Here is a 20,344-nt window from a genome sequence, read left to right on the forward strand (position 1 = left end):
GAATGATTTTATATTTAAACATCCCTTTGCAGTGACGTATCACTCATTCATTTTCGTCTCTGAGGAAACAGACCGTGCACAATTTCGTCTTTATTTTTAAATCTAATTAAGATCACATTTAATTGCAACATGTTTCAGGCTTAACTATGTCATCTTCAGGCAATTGTTCACTAACTGAAACTGCCTCATTTCTCCAGTTCATGTCAATGCAACCCATGGTACTGTATATCACCGTGCGCACTCAAAATGTGTTTGTCTGAGAATGAAGGGAGAATAACATGGACGCCGTAAAACGCAAATGAAGCGGAGTGAAGGGAGAGTATTCGTTCTCAAATGAAAATAGTTTACTGCGAAAGGCGATATGTAACAGCATGGGACGCATTGACACACGAACTGGTGCAGGGCGGCAGTTTCAATTAGTGAACAAGTGCCTGAAGATGGCATTGTTAAGGTCGAAACATGTTGCAATTAAATATGAGCCTAATGACATTTTAAAATAAAGGAGAGACTCAACGGTTTATGTTGCCCTGGAGAATTCAACGAGTGACCAAGGCAGGAAAATGCAATCATACAAAATTGCAAACAGTCCTTGAGAAGAGCGGAAAAGACAGACTTCTTAAATGTATCAAGCAGGTGGTGCGTATAGTTATGATTTGGCTTTAAAATGTTAAAACGCCACTGTTTTGAAAAAAAAAAACGAATTGCATAGTAACTTGCCTGAAGCAGCACTCTTGTCTGTCAGCGAAGCCGCTGATGCTCGCTTGTTTCAGTCTAAGTGGCGCGTTTCTCTCCCCCCCGTCCCCCCACACACCCTTCCTGTTTGGAGTTTGAAAAGTTCGTGATATTGTATGTCGTCAGCTGTTCGGATACACAAAGATCGACCTTCTTTCTTCACAATCGATATACAACTCTTAACATGTCGACATCAGAAACGCTATTCACAGTTTACACCCATACGTTTCTTCCAGTTACTCCTTGCTGCTTTTATCAACATTGCTGAAAATATTGTATTAGCTGTTTCAAAGAAAGTACGACATATTCTGGACAGCTACAGCTCTGAAAGTCTCCAGAAATCCTTCACATTTCTTGTTAAGTTTTATCAACATTGTCAGTTACGAAATGTTGAATCTAAATAATTAGTCGAAACTACGCACATATATAGGTTTATTTTATGACGTTCCCGATGTGGTCATTGGATATTTCAGATCACCTAATCCATCCAATCTCACTATGGCCCTGGGGTCGTCTTAGCCTCTAACAGAAATGAGTACCAAGAATCTTCCTGCGGGGTGAAGGGCGGGCGACGCATAAGGCTGACAACCTCACCGCCAACTGTGAGCCGATTGTCTAGAAAATATGGGAGTACCGACGTCACCCCTACCTTATTGTCCTCTACAGCCTGTTACAAGGATAGCGTCACCTTATATATATATACATATATATAAGCACAGCTATCCCTGTAAGAGGCCGTAAAGGCCCATAGGGTTGTGAGACTTTGAGGGTCCCACATTATCTAGACAATCGGCTCGAAGATGGCGGTAAGGTTGTCAGCCTTAAGCGCCGGTCGCGCTTTACTCGCCAGGAAAATTATTTAATTAATTCCTGGTACTCATTTCTGTTAGAGGCTGAGTCAACCCCGGGGCCATACTGCATGTACAGAATATGTAGACTGACTTCAGACAGAGATGCACCACTTCCAGAGTCGTGAGAGAGTGAACTATAGTCATGAGTCTCACGGACGCCGGAATTAAGAATGAATGTGCTGGCGAGGGCTAGCAGTAGTTAACCCGACCCCAGATCTGACTTTCAGCCTATATAGATTGGAATGGTAGGAAGCTGAAGAATGATCGATCAGGAAGTGCTTGGTAGGAAGTGAAGCCTAGGCAATGTTTGGGAAGCGAAGTGCTAACGCCACGTGCATCGAATGGAAGACAGACGAAACTGAAAGGAAAATTTAACATACAACCGAATAAGATGATGGAACATAGGCCTCCCACAGTTAAGCAAGAAAGACCTAATTATTTTCAAAAGAATGGAACAGACTTAAGCATGGCCGAATTCATGATAATAATAATGAATACACAAGCTTGGACATGTACACATTGCCTGAACACTTGATCCCCTAGTTCTTGTAAAGTTGTCTTCCTGAAGATGCAGCCTATGCAGTTTTATTTGTGAAAATAATCCCCATGAGTCACTTTAATTTAATCAAAAAGTATTTGAAAAAATTTTGGGAAAGTGACCTTTTGGTTTATTTGGGATTATTTAGAACACCCCAGTTTTTGAAACTAGACGCTGCTGTTCACTATATATATCCTTGAATATGCAGAATACCAACCGTGTCGTTCAGGCGCTAGTGAGGGGCACATTCGTGTAGACAGACAGACAGATATTCCGAAAGCCGCTTCCTTCATTTTCATTCAAGGATACAGTATACCTGCAAATCCTGCAAGTCCTGCAAGTCCTAGAAATCCTTCTTTTTAACCATCACAATAAATATAAAGAAAATTATCCCAATACCTAATTAAGCACTATTGCCCGACTATGGTGGAGTGGAGGTATAGCTTCATAATTATTGACCTCGACAGTGGATGGAAGTGAATTGTCAGATTCACTCCCCGGCCGCTTTACCCCCCCCCCCCNGTCCCCTGTTCCCACTGTATATGAAATTGCGTGGGCCCCAGTGTGGAGTGGAGAAAAATTTCTTTCCGCTGCAGGAAATCGAACCACAGCCTTTCAACCTCTCACTACACGACTGAGCCATCCCGCTTTTTTTAACCATCACAGTAATTTCCCGCGTGTATTATGTTCCCATATTCACAGTTGTTGAAGACTCATAAGTCCTTCAAAATCAAGAGCTCCTATTTATTTTGCACCTTCACAGTCCTTTTTATGTAATTCGTAATGCGCATGTGTAGAAATACGTAAAGGTTTGTAGAGAATGAAATATTTTCACCTCTGTTTCATGTGCAGTACAAGATTACAGGTTTCTAATTAAAAGCTTTTACATCTGCAGCTTCGAGCTTGTTCCCTCATTAAGTCACCAGGTCCGTACTTGTTAGTGTGCATTGTCATGGCCACAGTCCGGCAGGAGTTCGCGCCTAATAACTCAATTCGTCTGCAAGATACAAATAAGAAAGTCTGGCCTTGGCCTTTATGATATGACCCCTAAATTCCCATGTCCCTTTTTACTCATTAATTAAGATACAAGTACATCGTTATTCACGTTTAATTAACAGCATAACTTAAGTTAATGGAACTTTAAGAAATGTTAGCTCCCATAAATGGCACTCAGATTCCTAAGCGGCTTTTACACGCGTCCGTTTTTCTAGAGTTATGATTCGGGCTAAGCGGACACAACATATTTACATTTTACAATCCGCTCCGAAGTAGAAATATTTTCGAAAAGTTAAGATGGCCGACGTTATTATCTCCCAGGATCTGTGAAACATCAGGCGGTTCTAACATAACTGATCTCTAATTATGTCACGGAAAATAAAAATTATTTGTCCAACAAATGCGTATACTCGTATTTCTAATGTTTAATGTCTTCATTTTCATCACCTTTAGGACGCAAATATTTTACATACCCTGTATGTGGTATATACCACTTCCTTATTCCTTTTAGTTTATATTACAATGCTGTTAGGATCTACAAGGTGTGTCCCAAAAGTCATGAAATATATATATATATATTATTTTTTTTTAAATTTACTGATGATATCGGTACAAAGTGTTAATATTCTTCAAAGTACTGTCCGTGAGCATCTACACATTTTTTCCACCGACTCTCCCAGGCCCGGTACGCCCCCTCAAAGGCCTCGACGGGAACCTCATTTAAAGCTGTTGTCACGGCCGCTTGGATAGCCTGAATGCTTTCAAAACGGCGTCCTTTGAGTGCAGTCTTGATCCTCAGGAACAAAAAGAAGTCGGCCGGAGCTAGGTTGGGGCTGTAGGGTGGCTGCGGCAGCGTTGCCACGTGATGCTTCGCCAGGAACTCACGGACGAGAAGAGACGTGTGGCTGGGCGCATTGTCATGATGCAGCCGCCAGTTAGCGGCGATGTCTTTTCGCACGCGGACGAGCCTTTTCCTTAATCTTTCTAGAACATCCACGTAGTAGGGAGCGTTGACGGTCTGTCCTCGGGGTCAGTATTCAACAGATCATGCACACGAGTCACATTTTCATCGGTTTGGCTTGTTGACGGCAGTCCAGAGCGGGGGTCATCTTCCACGCCTTCCTGGCCCTCCTTAAACTTCTTCACCCACCTTGTAACTTGCACATATGATAGAGCAGACTCCCCGTAAGTTTGCTTAAGCAGTTCGTGAGTTTCGGCAGCTTTTTTGTTGAGCTTTTTGCACAACTTGACCGCCCAACGTTGTTCGAAAGTATCCGCCATCACGCACTGTGACGTGGTCACAAAACACAGGTGCACTAAATCAGCGATACTGAAGCCTACTATGCTCGAGCAGACTGACCTTGGGCGCGCTGTGAAGCTAAAGGCCTCCCCCCCTAACCCAACCGGTTCCAGCGCGCTCCGACCAATAGGAGCGCGGGAAAGAAATATATTTCATGACTTTTGGGACACACCTTGTATATTATATAACGTGAATAGTCGGCTGAATGATGAAAGATGAGTTGGAAAGGCTTTGGAAGGAAGCCGTTGTAACCTACTGCCCTAATCGAGGTAGTATCCCAGGATATACCTGGAGGGACTGAGGAATACTAGGAAAAGGCTCAGAAGAACCGGTATGCTGGACGATTTTCAAATCAAGAAGTTCCAAAACATGAACTTGGAACGTTTACGCTGAACTGATTCGCCCTGTTTTCAATATACGTCGTTTATAATTCTACATGGAACAGTATGGCTACTTTCGTGAATTAAGTCAATACCTCACACCCATCCCTTTGAGATGCATTTTAATATTATCGTCTCATTTCTTCCTGTGTCTTCCAGATCTTCTTTCCCCTCAGATTTTCTGGCTGAAATTCTATAAGCATTTATTGTTTCTTCTATGTGTTATGTACGACTCCTATCCCATCCTCGTTGTTATGTTGACTACTGACAGACCTATGTACTGAAGAATAAGTCCAAAAATTATTAAGTTTCTCAGCTGTCGTATTGTGACATAAGTGTGACTATAGACGGGGTTGGATTGATAATTGAATTTATTGAAAAGTTCAAGATCATAACTGTAAGTACAATATTATCGCTAATTCAGACACTCAGCATGTCATTACAGCATTTACTAAGTCTTTTCAGTCTGCTGTGTCTTCACCAGTCGTTGCCTGGTCACGTCTTCCAATGGCAGACACTCCTTTAGCTCTGGGTTCCAGAAATGTCCCCGGCCTAAGCAACCAGTTCTTAACAGCAACAGATCACAATGGCTGAACACCAATTCTTTGACTAACTTACTAATCAACTCTTCACTTCCCTGCACTGTACTGAACTAAATCAGAGTCAGACTTACTTTACGACTGGCGGTTTACCGTCAATCTAATCGTCTTGGCGCCAAGCCCCTGAGACTCAGGACCAACGATTTTTTTCAACTGAACTCTTTCAATCACAGTCTTTATGTAACATCCTCTCTGAAGAGAAGAATCTCTCGTTTACAATTGCTGCTGGACTTCGCAAGCGCAGTCATTTTCAGGTCCAAGTCCCCTCGGGACTCATGACCATATTTTGGTGTGTGTGTGTCTCTCTCTCTCTCTCTCACACACACACACACACAAACTAAACTTTCATGCCCTGAGTGGGATTCCAAACCATTATCCCAGATTCCAAAAACAGTGCATGCCTCAGACCGCTCCGCTACCTTGACCGGCATGTGAAAAGAATAGATAGCAGAAATTCGTCCTGTATTATAAACCAATAAGGAGAAGTTATGTGAGAAGACCTAGTAACAGGCGGACAGACAGTTGAGCCGGTGGAGGCCTGTAAGCCTATGCTTTCAAGTTGATGATGATAATGACACCGCCTTTCTGATAAGCGGTTACCAGCATTCTGAACAAGCATAACTTTTATACATTCATCATTCATCAGTAATCTGTCAGACGACAGGTCCACAGTCTCTTCAAAAACAGTTCCTCCACTTAATGTGGTCTTCTGTTTTTGGAAAGAGACTATCCAGGAAAAGTGATAATGTGGTAGTTTTTCCATTTGCTTTCCACATCGCAGTACAGCAGCCGTTCAAACCACTCTGGTCAGGCCTGTTGCTATACGAACTTGAACCATCTCGAGCATCATTTGCTCTGTGCTTCAAGTCGCTGCTGATGACGCTGTTTCTGGTATCACTTTTTGGTTTTTTGTGTCTCTCTTCGTCTTACTTCCTTCCTTGGTCCAAGTATTCTCCTCAGACTATCGTTTTCCAGCACTCTCAATTTTGTCTCTTCCTTGACGGCGAAATTTTGGCACCTATGCAGAAAAGAGGTAGGGGGCACGCGGTAGCGTAGTTGGTTGAGGGGCTGTGCTACAAGCTGGAAGGTCGCGGGTTCGAGTCCTGATGAGATCATTGCATTCTTTTCAATTGACGTAATCCTTCCGGCCGCACCAGTACCAGGAATGAATTTAAATAATTTTCCTGGGGAGTAAAGCGCGGCCGGCGCGTAAGGCTGACAACATTACCGCCATCTTTGAGCCGATTTTATAGATAATGTGGGACCCTCAACGTCTCACAACCCTATAGATCTTCACGAACTTGTATAGGGATAACTTTACTTTTTAATTACTTATACAGAAAAGAGGTAAAGCAATCCTTATAACAGGTCGTGAAGACCCATAGGTTTGTGAGACATCAAGGCTCCGACATTTTCTTTAGATGCTCGGTTCACAGATGATTGTAAGACCGCCCTTTACCCCACAGGAAAATTTTTGGTACTCGTTTGTGTTACAGGCTGAGTCGACCCTAGGGCCGTAGTGCGGCTGGAAGGATTAGGTAAATTGAAAAAAAAATCCACCTCATCGGGACTCGAACCCACTATCTTTCGGTTTGTAGCATAGTGCCTCAACCAACTACACTACCGCGTGCCCCCACCTATACAAAATAACGTGCAAAATTATAAATTTAATATTTTAATATTTTCGTTTCTAGAAAGCACCCATGGAGACAAAATATTTTGAAATAATCGAAGTAAACATATTTATCCGCGTCTCTATCACAAAATCAGACATAAATATGGCAAGTTCAGCTGTATCAATTCATCACATCTCCTAACAACGTGTGTGTCCTTGCTTGCACAATACATTTTGCAATCATGGTTATCTTTAAGAAATCTTTTGCCTGATCCACAATACAATAAAGTATATAACATCTCACTGCCGAATGAAACATCCGTGTTGTTCGGAGATCCAATACGTGACCAAACACCTCAAACCAAACCAGTATTGTGGATTATAATAGGATAGGAATACCCATCATGGACTTTACCACTCTGACATTGTCACAACGACAACGTAATAGCAGCTTTTCCGTCTGAATAGACCGAAAGATCCCATCTGTACTATTCTTCCCTGCTCTAGTAGGTAGATCATAACTACCAAGGATACTGCATATATGTTTGAAGTGATTGTTGATGATAAATTATGATCCCCTACTGTCCCTATAGTTACTGTATGACAATGGAGCATTGATGATTTCAATACGACGAGCTGTCTCATTGTATCTTCCCTCCTTTGTTCAATTCACAGCGGCTTACGCTTCAAGTCAGCTTACGCATGCGCAAACAGCTGCATACAGCAAGCTCACAGCGCGTCACATGTAGTTACACTATACATGAGGCTGAGACTTACATATCGGCCACCATGGTAAGTTACAGGCCTGTTACAGGAGCGTCATGCCATCTAACGAACCAAGTAAAGAGCTTTATTTATTATTTACAGATTCTTTGACACTTCATTGGTTACTAAGATTACCGATCGAATTGGTGCTTTGGTAAAATTTTAGACCCAATATTCTGGAGGTGCTTAATTCTAAAACCGACCGGAGCACTGGATATTCTGATAGAGGTTTCTCTTTATTTTTCTCGGGTCCTCTAAACAAATGTTGTCACAGTATATCGAATATGTCGAGATCATTTTCTTCCAAACACTTTCCATTTCGTAATCCATTTTTTCTTTGGCACTACAGCCCCAGTGGGCCTAGGCCTACCTCCATGAAATTCTCCGTTCACTTCGGTTTTTCTAGATCATACACATTCGGTAGGACTCCTTGGGCGGGTGATCAGCTCGTCGCAAGGCCTCTACCTGTACACAAACACAGAAAAACGAGCACACACAAACTAAACATCCATGACCTGAGTGGGAATCGAACCCACGATCCCGGTTTCCAAGCGAGCGAAGACGGTACATGCCTTAGACCGCTCGGCTACCGTGACCGGCCTCGTAATCCATTAGTCATCCAAATGTTCGAAGAGACATAATTAAGATTGTGACAGCGCCGTGAAATAAGTCACAAATAATGAAAAAATTAAGGTGTATTAGCGTTTAGGTTAGTAAACCATTTAGCTACCAGCATAGATGAGTGTGCTGGAATTAAAGTAAACACTTTCAAAGGATCTTTATATGTTCCTTCCTGTTGTGTGTCACTGAAAACAGTGTATTTGTATCTGTTAACACAACAGTTCAGTTAAAAGTAACAATAAAATTATTTATATTAATGTTGATCACTACATGTTTCAATTCCAATTGGGTCATCTGTTGTATCTCTCTTTCCTCAGATGCTGACTTTTGTTCAGTATGGATCCATAGTGTTTTCTTTAAATTTGGCCATATGATTATGTGATTATTGCTTGTTAGTGAACCTCTAGTTTGTTTACTATTCGGCTGGTGAAATAGGCAGTCATATCCAGCTTGAACTATTTTTTAGTAAATAATATCTCTTGTAAGGAGGTACGCGTGACGAAAATAACCGATTCTAGATCAAATGATTGGATTTATTAGCACACACTCTCTCTCTCCCTTAATTACAATTAATGAGCGCTAGCGTTGATTTACACAATTTACAGTTCACCGTTATATACGTACTAAGATTCTGTTTCCACTAGTCGTCTCCTGGCAACGGATCTCAACTCTCAGTCTCACTGTGACTTCTACTTCTACTAACACACTAAATCTTCACAGGTCGACTTCTTGTACTTTTCTGTACTCCTTAAGCTTATTCTCCTGGACCGCAAGCGGACTCGTGTTATATAACCGCGGAATGTACAACGTAGAAAACACTGTTCTAGTGTTGCGTAATGCAGGCCACATAGTAAACACATGAATCACGTGATAGCTAAGCACGGTTATTATGTGACGTCATTGCGCCTGCGCGGAAGTCTGTTTACCGAGACATTGCTTAGACGTGGGTTGCTCAACCCCATTATTCTGTTGTTGCGTGCGTGTCTCGCGGGGTGTTTATCAAGCCGTTGCCTGGCAATGCGTTGACATGTCACCATACGTAACTTGATAATTTAATACGAGCCCATACACACTAGGGTGTATACTAAAATTCTTTTAAATTTAATCTCAATTAATTTTTAACTAACTTCAATTTAATTTAATTGTTTACCAATATGGTTAAAAGCCGAAGAGTAAGCAAACGAGAGGTTCATTACTAAGCAATTATCAATGATCAGATATGAACAAAAATATGGATATATATTTGAACAAAAATTCAGCATTTAAGTATGCAGAGATACACGTGATGATGACCCAACATAGGTCGAAACATGCCGTGACTAAGATTAATTTAAATAATCTTTGTTATTATTTTTACTTTAATTGTTGCTTTGACAGAAACAAATATACTGTTTTGAAACGAAATCATGCTTTTTTTTTCATGAAATAATAGTCTCTATCACGTGACATTGCAATGGAAGTCAAGATCTGCATGCAAGGAATTTCATTGAATACACAGGGATTTTGGTACCGTAAGGTTACCTTCTCGAGGTAAGACGCAACCTCAAAAACGTTTTAGACGAAGTTTAACAGATAGGCCTAGAAATGCATAATCCAACAAGAAGTTCTGAGAAGTACTAATCACCTCTTTTCTTATAATGGTGCACGGGCCTCATAGAAAACGAAAAATTACGGGAGAAACACAGATATACAGACAGCAAGAAGAAGAAGAAGACAGCAAGGTGATCTCACAAGCCTCCTTGATACGGCACGGACCGCATGGAAAATGAAGAATTAAGTTAGGGGACATACATGCCGACAGTTGGGTGATATTTTAAGCTTCTAACAAGAATTAAGATGGGGGAACACACGAGTCGGGATAGCACAGTTGGTATAGAGACTGCCTACTGGCTGGACGGTAGAGGGGTCGGAGTTCGAGTCCCAGTAGTGTCACAGTTTTCTCTTCTCCATATCTCCAGACCGACTATGGGGTCAACCGAACCTCCTATCTAATGTGTATCGTGGGCTCTTTCCCTGGGGGTAAAGCGGCCTGAAGCTGACAACTCACTTCAAGCCAGTGCCGAGGTTAAGAAAATGTTGATCCATACATCCACTCCCGCATACTTATTCACGGCATAGTGCTTAATTAGTTAAACACATGGACAGCTTTACTTTCTAAGGGGAACACACAGATACACAGACAGAAAGGCTAACTCGTAAGACTCCTAAAAAGTGAGAGAGGACACACACACACACATATGGACACAAATAAACTGATACAATGACAAAGAGTTAGGTGATCCCATAAGCTTCCTTTATATTTCCTCAAAATAAGGGAAGTAGTCTAAAAATAGCCAACCTTCTCCGTGCTGTGTCCGTCCGGAAGTAACCGAAGCTTTACCTGAAATCAAACTTTGATTAATGCCCGAAGCACTTCTCAGAGACAGTTCTTACTAATGTGACATCTTTACTTGTCTCCTCGAGCATTCACGTTTCACACAAGACGAGTCATTGAACCCATCTGAAGAGAAGAGCGTCCTTATGAATGAGGAGCCTCTCCGTGTGAGGTCTTTGCTTTCAGACTCCTGGGAGGGTACCGAATTTCTTTTCAGTTTCAGTAGGATATTCATCGCCCCAGGAACAGAATTATACGTATAAGGAGGGTGGTGATGGGTGAACAAGTTACCCAGTAGTTAACCTGTAAGTGCTCCCTTCAGTTTGAGAGGCGCAGTTGGAGGCGAGATTTAGTGTCATGTCACAGCCAGCGTTTCAACTTCAGGGCGAAATGGAACTCCTCTGTACACGGTCCACTTTGTATTTGCAAAACTTACAGACACATAATTCTGCAGCAAAATTTGTTATCACATTTTCAAACTGCTTGGAGAGCGAAACATCTCCCCGTTGGTATGAATAAGATTTCTGAAGATCTTAAGACTTGTGAAGGCGCACTTTCGGTCACTTTGCTCAGTAGATATAACAGTGAATTTTATATTAGCAAAGAAAGCGACTTCATAGTGCAGGTACAAGGTTGGTTACTGCATAGACTGAGCAAGTCGCTTCAAGCAGTAATGCTTCTTATTTGTATCCTAGGGGTTATCTGTTCGAATCTCTGCCGGGACAACGATTATCCTGAAGTTTTCTTGGTGTTCCTCAGTACCTCAATGAATATTCGGGGATAGTAGGACTATCTCAAATTAGGTCACGACGGCTCACTTCCACATCTTATAATCCAATTAATTAGCGCTGTGAAGTCAGTGATAAAGAGGGCGCTTTATAAAGCCACAAGTAAATAAATAAATACAGCATAAGAGTTTTAGCTTCTAGGATATAACGCTGCGTATTCTGCTGAAAGTCAACTGACGTTTCGGAGGAACATATCGCTTCCATTTTCACGATGAAAAAATTATTCGAGCAAAAAAGAAAACAGCTTGAAACAGGTGACAATATGTTGTATGCTTCGACCCTTAAGAGGGCGGCGACATGCTCCTCCGAAACGTCGATTAACTTTCAACGGACTACAAGGCGTTATACACCAGTAGATACAAATCTTCTTAACCACTGTTGTGAGGACCTCAAATCTTACAGATATTGCGTAAGTTTATCAGGATATTGTTTTATCATCAATTTTAGCTCAACTGTAGCAGTGGTTCTCAACCAACTTTCCGCGACCTTGTTCCAAATGCATTGCAATCTTTTGAAGACCACAATCATCATCATCCGCAAGGGTTCAGATTCTTAGGCTGTTCCGTCCTCGAACATGAAACATCTCTGGGGATTATGAGTAGCTGTTTACTTGAGCACGTTATCAGCCGGTTATCTTTGAGGACGAGGGTTTTCATTCAGGTGCTTCTTTCCTCAGACACGTTGCCCGCTGTTGCTAACGAGTTCTGCCTATCCGCTACTTAAATCTGGCAAGGGTCCCATACCAAGTGCTACTCACGGGACCAGTGAGACATGGAGTTCTCATAAGGCAGGGTCACTACTCCGTGTTGTTGAGTAGTCTTTTGTGGAAGTATTGTAGTTAAGCATCCTGTTGCATTAATATAAGTTTTAACCACAGTAATACAGCCATCGGCTTCCCAAGACTATCTGGTTTCGATCCCATGTCAGATAACATGAGATTTGTGGTGACAAAGTGGCACTAGTGCAGGATCTCTCCGAGTGTTTCTGTTTCTCCTGTCAATTTCCATTCCATTAACTACTCCTTATTCATTAATTGTTCTGTCATTGACGATATAGTCCCGATATTGACAGTGTCTGAGGAATAACACGAAAGACCTCAGACAGAATATCCTGTGTCAGGACAACATTTGAAGCAAGTACCTCCCGTCATAGCTAAACAGTTAAATCTAGGACATCCACTTGGGTTTATTAGTGTGCAGCATGACACATAGCGCCCATTGCAGGTCGCATTTGCAGTTGAATTAAAGGGTTCTGTTCCCTGGTGACATATGAAAACTGCTAATCGGAGTTAAGCACTGTCACACTCAATGGATGTACAGTGTCCCTGCGGGTTTACTCGTTAACGGCATATTAGAAGGGCAAGCACACCCTCTTTCCCGCTATATGTTGTGAACATTACTCGATACTGACAACTACGCCGACCCCCTGGGAGATGTATAAGGGTTCACGCCTACAATCCAGTTATATCTTCCGACAAAAATGGTATATAGCAAGTAATGAGTTAAGATACGCACGGGATAAAATGAAGCCCATGTAAATATTCAAGATAAACTGGAACATACGCCACAGTACTGATTGCCTAATTTCGTGAATGCTGATATACAGCCATAATTCAACTGATGACTTGCCGAGTTGAGGATTTCTGGACTTATGATCACATTAAATTAACACCCATTAAATATCCTGTACGTAAGCATCCTGTTGCATTACTATATCTAAAATTGTTTCTGAACTGCACAGTCCGTCAACAATGCAACAGATTGTTCCTTCTTTCTTACACTTTCACTTTCGACACAACATGTTTCGGCCCTAAATGGCCATCTTCAGGAGCCTTACTATGTCAAAACTGTTACATTGCACTAACGTTATCCATTTATCATATATGCAACTGCAAGCTTCATGATTATGACGTTCTGAATCATGAAGCTTGCAGTTGAGTACGTGATGAACTCTCGTTATGAATCTGAATGCTTGAAGTCAAAGTCAGAGTTACTTTACGACTGGCGGTTTACCGCCACTCAGTTCGTCTTGACGCCAGGCCCCCTGAGGTCCACGACCAGAGATTTCTTTCCAACGGTTCCTTATATAGGATAGCTCGTATCCATGGAAATAACTCCAAGAGTGTTCGTTGCCGTGAAACGCCTTTTAAAAATCCGTTGTCTCGAAAACAAGCTTACTGAAAGGATCGCTACTAAGTAACCGAAATTTTATTGTTGACTGCGTTAAAAATGCACTTACCTAACAACGGATTTTCTGACTCCATAGCTTAATGCTTTGAGCAAATCCGTCACATTATTAAAACAAATTGAAATGTCTTTCCGAATATTTTATTATTGTGCCCTAAACACAAGAAAATGTTTCCTCAATAAAATACTCTTAAAGGACTTGAACGTAAGTTTGCAAGCTAATATTCTGTTCCTGTTCTTCCTAGACGCAATACTTCGCCACCCGTGTCAGTACCACAACAGGCATTAAACTAATAATTCGTTTATTGTTGGTTTGCAGGTCCGAGATCTCGTCGGCTAAAGAAAAAAGATAAAAAGCCGGAAGAGAAGAGACCCCGGACAGCGTTCAGCGGCGAACAGTTGGCACGCCTGAAACACGAGTTCGCCGAGAATCGTTACCTGACGGAGCGACGCCGAACGGAACTGGCACGAGAACTGGGACTGAACGAGGCGCAGATCAAGATCTGGTTCCAGAACAAACGCGCCAAGATCAAGAAGGCGAGCGGCCAGAAGAACCCCTTGGCTCTGCAGCTGATGGCGCAGGGTCTGTACAACCACAGTACTGTGCCGGTGGACGAAGAAGAAGAAGAGGCCAGTGCACTGCTATTGGCCAACAATGCACGGAAAGATTGAACGCATATTTCGGTTGAAAAATACAGTCACTGTTAACATAATTTCTTATCTAACAGCGTAAAGTTCGTGCTAGAAAATGTTAAGAAAGTCGAAGAGACATCCAGTTGTAAAACATAAATTTATGGTTCGCATAACATTAAATAATATAATTGTTTGATAAAATTAGACAGCCACTTTAAATGAAATAACGGAAATATTAATATTTTTCCCCGAGGAGAAGGAACGTTGAAGCTACAGTGCTATGTACTTTAAATAAATGTATTTACATAAATATAAATACATCTTAGGAGCCCATAGATCAAGCCAGAGTCACATGCAACTCCGGAGCTTTATCATGCTTTGAGGTCGAGTGCAATGAACAAAAAATATATTCTGCAAATTTAGAATTAAGCAGCCTAAAATAAAAGTTTCTATTAAGGCTATACAATTTTTCAGGCCTCAAAATCTTAAATTCTACTCATTTTAAAATTGAAGTTACAATTTAAATATGCAATAATAATCAGATCATTACATATTCTTGTAAGTGCGAATTTTTAATTAGAGGTCAGTCCATTTGCGATTTGTGGTGCAAAAAAATTGCTCCGAAGCGGAATTTCTCCTAGTACTTCGGTTTACCATGCCAATTCCCCTTTTCTCTCATTTCTCATCCGATGTTGGTACGAGGTGTCATTTGCGGAATGAGTACCAATGTACGCACACTCAGCGCACACCAATAATGAAAGAGGTAATTAGTTAACTAAATAATTCAATTCACAAAGTGTACCTGGGTCTTTGATGCAATACTGAATTAAATTCCAAGGTGTAAAGTTATGGATGCTGGAGATAAGGATGCAGAAACTGACTACGTTATCATGAAAGTTGACTAAATCTTGTACACACAGAACTGAACTAACCGAAATATTTTCTTAAGAGGGATATAATTTGCCATATGGATGACGGTATACATAGGTAACAACAGTTAGTTATTTGTATTTTGTGTATATTTTTTGCTTCACTGTATGAGAAATTACAAGGCCAAATTCACAGTGGAAAATAGTTAAAGTCTGGGTATTTTCGTGTAACCTTTCACGGAGACTAAAAGTTACAAAATCTGAGGCGAATAAACATGTGAACTGTTTAAAAACTGAATTTCCTCTAAATATTATATATATAAATTCAGTTCGTACCCCACAGGAACCACTACGTCCTAGCTACGAAGACCAACAGGTTAATGCTGTTTAGGGACACAGTCGCTGTTGATTGTGAGGCCTATATGAAACATACAAGTATACTGCTGACAGAATTCAAAGTTTAATATGTTATAGCACGTGGTACATATTAATTCGCTTGGTGGGCGGTGGAGTCCAACTGGGTTAACTCGGCACGGTGGCCACTGATTGGCCTATTGTAGCCTGCCCCGAGTGATTGTAATGATGGAGGTGGTACATATGGTATCCACTAGGCTCTAAAGGGTTAATCCAGAGTAGAAGCCCAATATTCCAGAGACCGTCTTTAAGTCCGTAATAGGAGAATGATATAAGCTACACTCCCCTAATGAAATACGTGTACTTCTGCTCCAGGTTGATTACGTTCATCATTCACGAAGCTTCTCTGTTTTAATATTTCACTTCAGAAGGAAAATTGTTGTAGGTGGACCCCATTGGTTTAGACGTAAACATGTACACTGCTCAGCTTGTTTATTCTCCTCAAACCGTGCTGATATATCATCTCTAACAACACAGTTGCATGAATATAAGGTCCAACTGCGCAGTGGATTTAATATCGAAATTACAGGGTCTGTAACACCTTTCACTGTAGGATTATGATGAAGTCCGTAATAGAAGAATTCTTTGAATGCGAGTGCTTAAATGAGTTTGCTTATGGCTACCGGCTAGCTGCCAAGTGGCTCGTCTGGTAGGCATTCCCACGAACTTGTTGCAACTGACGCGGAGAGGATGTTGTGCTACATTTATATACATATAGAGGGATATTTATATCTGATGGTAATTTATATCAAATAGAACGCAGCCAGAGCCTCAGACCTTGATATTGATGATAAAAAAAATATTAGTACCAGATTTTACTGAAATTCATCTTTCTAGCAGACTTAAATATTTCGAATGGCGTGTGTTCTTAGGGAGTGAGAAATCACATTCGTTTTCCGTGTTTTATAGGAGCTATGACGAAGTGAAGCTTGACAGGTCATAATGCTTGTTCTCGAGAAAATGTGACGCTAGGGGAAGAGCCCTAGTACAAGTATAAAGGCCTCCTGATGTTTGGAAACTAAATTGAACACTCAGGGGGAGATGACCCTTAATATGAATATCTTATAAGGACTGGAAAGTCACAGATGTTAGGACACATTTCATTAGTAATTTATATTCTCACAGTCCATGATATCTTTGAGTTTTCCATGTACAGGATATATAGACCATAATTGCATGAGGAAGGAACAAGACGGAGCCAGACAAAGTATGTTACTGTTTCCAAATAACAGAGTCAAATGGAGCTTCTTAATAATTATATAAAAAATTCAATGCGTGTGTATAAGTAATAAATATGTTTGAAAACTATGGACTATTTGCAACATATTGATACATTGAAAAGGTTCAGTTAACTTATCCAGGAGGAAAGTTCCTTCCAAACAACTCCCGGGACAGTATCTCAAATCCTTTCAGATTCAATATTCATCCATCATCCTGGCATTTGACGCAGTATAGTCAATCAACTGACATTGCAGGGAAAATGAACCACGAAAGAGAATGTACGTCACGTCACATTAATTAAAACTGTCGTAGAAGAACTTGATTATGCCCAGTCCAACTGAACTACACATGACCGTTCTTTCGTCGTGTTGAACTTAAACACTGATAAGTCGTGAGATAAAGCATGTTATGTAATGTTATCGTTTTCGTTTTCTGAGAACTGCAACAGCGCAGCAAATATTAACATAGAATATCGTCATCTGTTATAATGTGACACGAATCAACTGATCAAGTTTACTCAGTCAGTAACACATCTGCGTCTATTCGAGACGTATCCGGTTCGATCCTCGGCCGGAACACCAAATATCCAGGATACGGTTTGCTTCCTCTTATTCAGTTCCTTCAGACAAATTCTATGTACAATACCGCAAAATAGGCCACGACCACTTCTTTCTGCATACTGTTCAATTTAGTTCCTTCAGTAGTCTCCCCACAATTCGTTGTTATATATTCGTGTTCTGAGCGGTCTTTAAATGACAAAAATAAAGACATAGACCAGAAGGAAGATACCGCAGCAGGCACCCTCCTATAGTGCAGCCGTGATTTAATTGCCCCAGGGCTTGTTGTATTCATGTGACGTAGGAAACGTTAAACTCGGAAGCAGAAATATAAAACTGGTGTCAGACAATCATTTCAACTCGGAAATTGGAAGGGCACAGAAGCAACTGTGCAGAGTTCGGAGTGCATACCAATATGTGTAGAGAACAGGGCTCGCACACAACACGCCTCATCAGCATGTAAGTAACGGCCACTGCTGTATCGACACGGAAGCCGCTGACGTCACTACAGGTAAATAATAAATAGGTGGACAGAGCTACGGCTAGGAACATACACAGCGACATCGGTCGTACGACTTCCGTACTGTTCATGTCGCATCAAGTAGTAGAATATAAAGTGTTGCCTTAGCTTTCATACGTGACGACATGCGACATCTACCGTACGACAGTCGGAGAGCAAAGAAATGTATTTGGACGGTCTAGTGTGAAAAGGAGGTCCTACGACAAAAAAATCGTACAACATTTTTCCGTACTACCGATGTCGCTGTGTGTGTTCCTAGCCTAAGAGTTAATAGCAGGGATCATTAAATCTGTTCTGGACCGTACTTTTTGCATGCAGTTACTGCTTCATATACTGCCCATAGAGTTTCGGGGGTTCAATTTTTTCCCTAAACTACAAACAAATATTTACACATATTTTCTTAATTCGTCTCTTGAAAAGACATACTTTAAAAATAGGTAAGAAATTGAGTCGTGATCATTTATAAGTCCATGATACGTCAAATAAATTATTGCGTTTAATTAAATTAAGGTTGTATTTGATCATTTGTTCTTAAAAAATCACCAGACTAGTAACTCATATTTGTGAAGATATTACAACGGATTTGATCAACGCGTTGCCAGGCAACGGCTCTGTAAACATGATCCAACACGCAACAATATATGAGACCGTGTTTTCTGTGTCATCTGCGCCACGCCCAGTCCTGTTAACAAACAAATAAACACGCAGTCTGACACGTGGCATGTGTTTTCTGTGTGGTCTGCTCCATGCAACAATAGAGGAGCTGTGTTTTCTGTGCGAGGTTGTTGCCTCCAAAGTTTTCAAGGGAACAGCAGTGTAGTTGAAGAAGAATTAGAAGTCTGTCTGTGAAGACCTAACGTGTTAGAAGATTGTATTTATGTATAATATTTGGAGTGTGTGTTTCAGTGAGACTGTTATACTTCTTATGTTTTAATTTCATTACTAAGAGAGGACAAGTGTGTAACGGTGAGTTATAAAGTGTAGATTGAGCGAAAGCGCTGTAATTACGCATAATTACTGGTGGTGCGTATAAGGAGTAAATAAACCCGTTTATTTAATCCCGAACCCCCGTCTTTAGTCACTGATAGACGTGACCATATTATAACTTCAAATTGACTGTATGACATATGGACACAGTACCATTTCAGGGATGCCGGGCACTACTAAGAACATAGTTACGAAGAATTTAGTGCCTTGAAATAATACAAGAGCATTAGCTACATTGATTACCAGAATGACAACACCAAGAAAATTTCGTGATGTGATATACATTTGCATGTTGTACTATAATCCTTCTAGAATATTCTTGTTAGTACGTCATCTCTTGAATAAACAACGCTACGGAAGGAAAAGGCGGTGTGTTCAATGATATATCTCCGCTATGGCGATTGTGGCTGATGATGTACACGTATGTACACGTACGTACACGTAGACAAAAGAACCTAGTACTTGTCTAATAATGACGTAGATAGCTACGTAACTAACCAATGACAGCGTGTCCACAAAAACTCACTTTATCTCCTAGAATGTGACGACGTTTCGTTTGGTATAAATTTACCAACGATTCGGAGGAACGTCCTGCTGGCATTTTCAGGTTAGAAGATTAAACCGAGGGAGCACCCAGCACACTGAAGCTGGAGGTAGCAATCTTCTCCGAAACATAAATAAAATTTACCAAATTACAGGACACCATATCCCAGAACATAATAATCTTCAAGGGAGTTCTCTTTAGTCCAAATGCTTCAGTTTAGTGGTTGTGTATCAACGAGTGGTAAGAGTCTGCTATATACCAGTTTGCCTAGATACGCAGCATAGTAACATCTACCATTAAAACAAGCGTGGGGATAATTCAAACATGATCTTCAGAACGTACAGTGACGTATATTTGAGCACAGCTATTTCCACTAATCAGCAAATTAAGAACGTGGCTTTGGTCACTGGCGAAGGAAGACGTTGCACAGTGGATGTACATGACGTACTGTGCTGAAGCTTCATGCGCGGTATCGTTGACATGCGTAGGAGAGACTTATTGACACATATGCTATACGGTTAAGTTAATTATTTACAGATCCTTACTGTAGCAACTTGTTTCGTGTTGTAAGATTTGAGGCTTTCACGGCGGTGACTATGAAGAAAGCAGTCTTCTGGGATTTGGCACCGTGTATATGTGGTGTTAACCGACGTTTCAGAGGAACGTATCGTCTCCATCTTCAGGGTAGAAGAAAAAATATAAGAAATCTGCAAGCGAAGAGAACGTGAGAACCGGTAAAAGCAGACTGTCTGCACGTTCCTCCGAAACGTCGGTTAACACCACATATACACGGTGCCAAATCCCAGAAGACTGCTTTCTTCATAGTCACCGCCGTGAAAGCCTCAAATCTTACA

General features: G+C 41.1%; 1 protein-coding gene across 1 annotated transcript in view; it reads left to right on the top strand.

The window, feature by feature from the left end:
- LOC111871985 (homeobox protein engrailed-2a) overlaps positions 1-17,870 on the top strand; it is an 88,574-nt gene extending 70,704 nt beyond the window's left edge. The window contains exon 2 of the mRNA XM_023865435.2: positions 14,065-17,870. Within this exon, the coding sequence (XP_023721203.1) occupies positions 14,065-14,417 (353 nt within the window). The 3' untranslated portion in view covers positions 14,418-17,870. The remainder of the gene's footprint in view (positions 1-14,064) is intronic.
- The last annotated feature ends 2,474 nt before the right edge of the window (positions 17,871-20,344 follow it).

The sequence above is a fragment of the Cryptotermes secundus genome, unplaced genomic scaffold (assembly GCF_002891405.2).
Source record: "Cryptotermes secundus unplaced genomic scaffold, Csec_1.0 scaffold641, whole genome shotgun sequence".
Lineage (NCBI taxonomy): Eukaryota > Metazoa > Arthropoda > Insecta > Blattodea > Kalotermitidae > Cryptotermes > Cryptotermes secundus.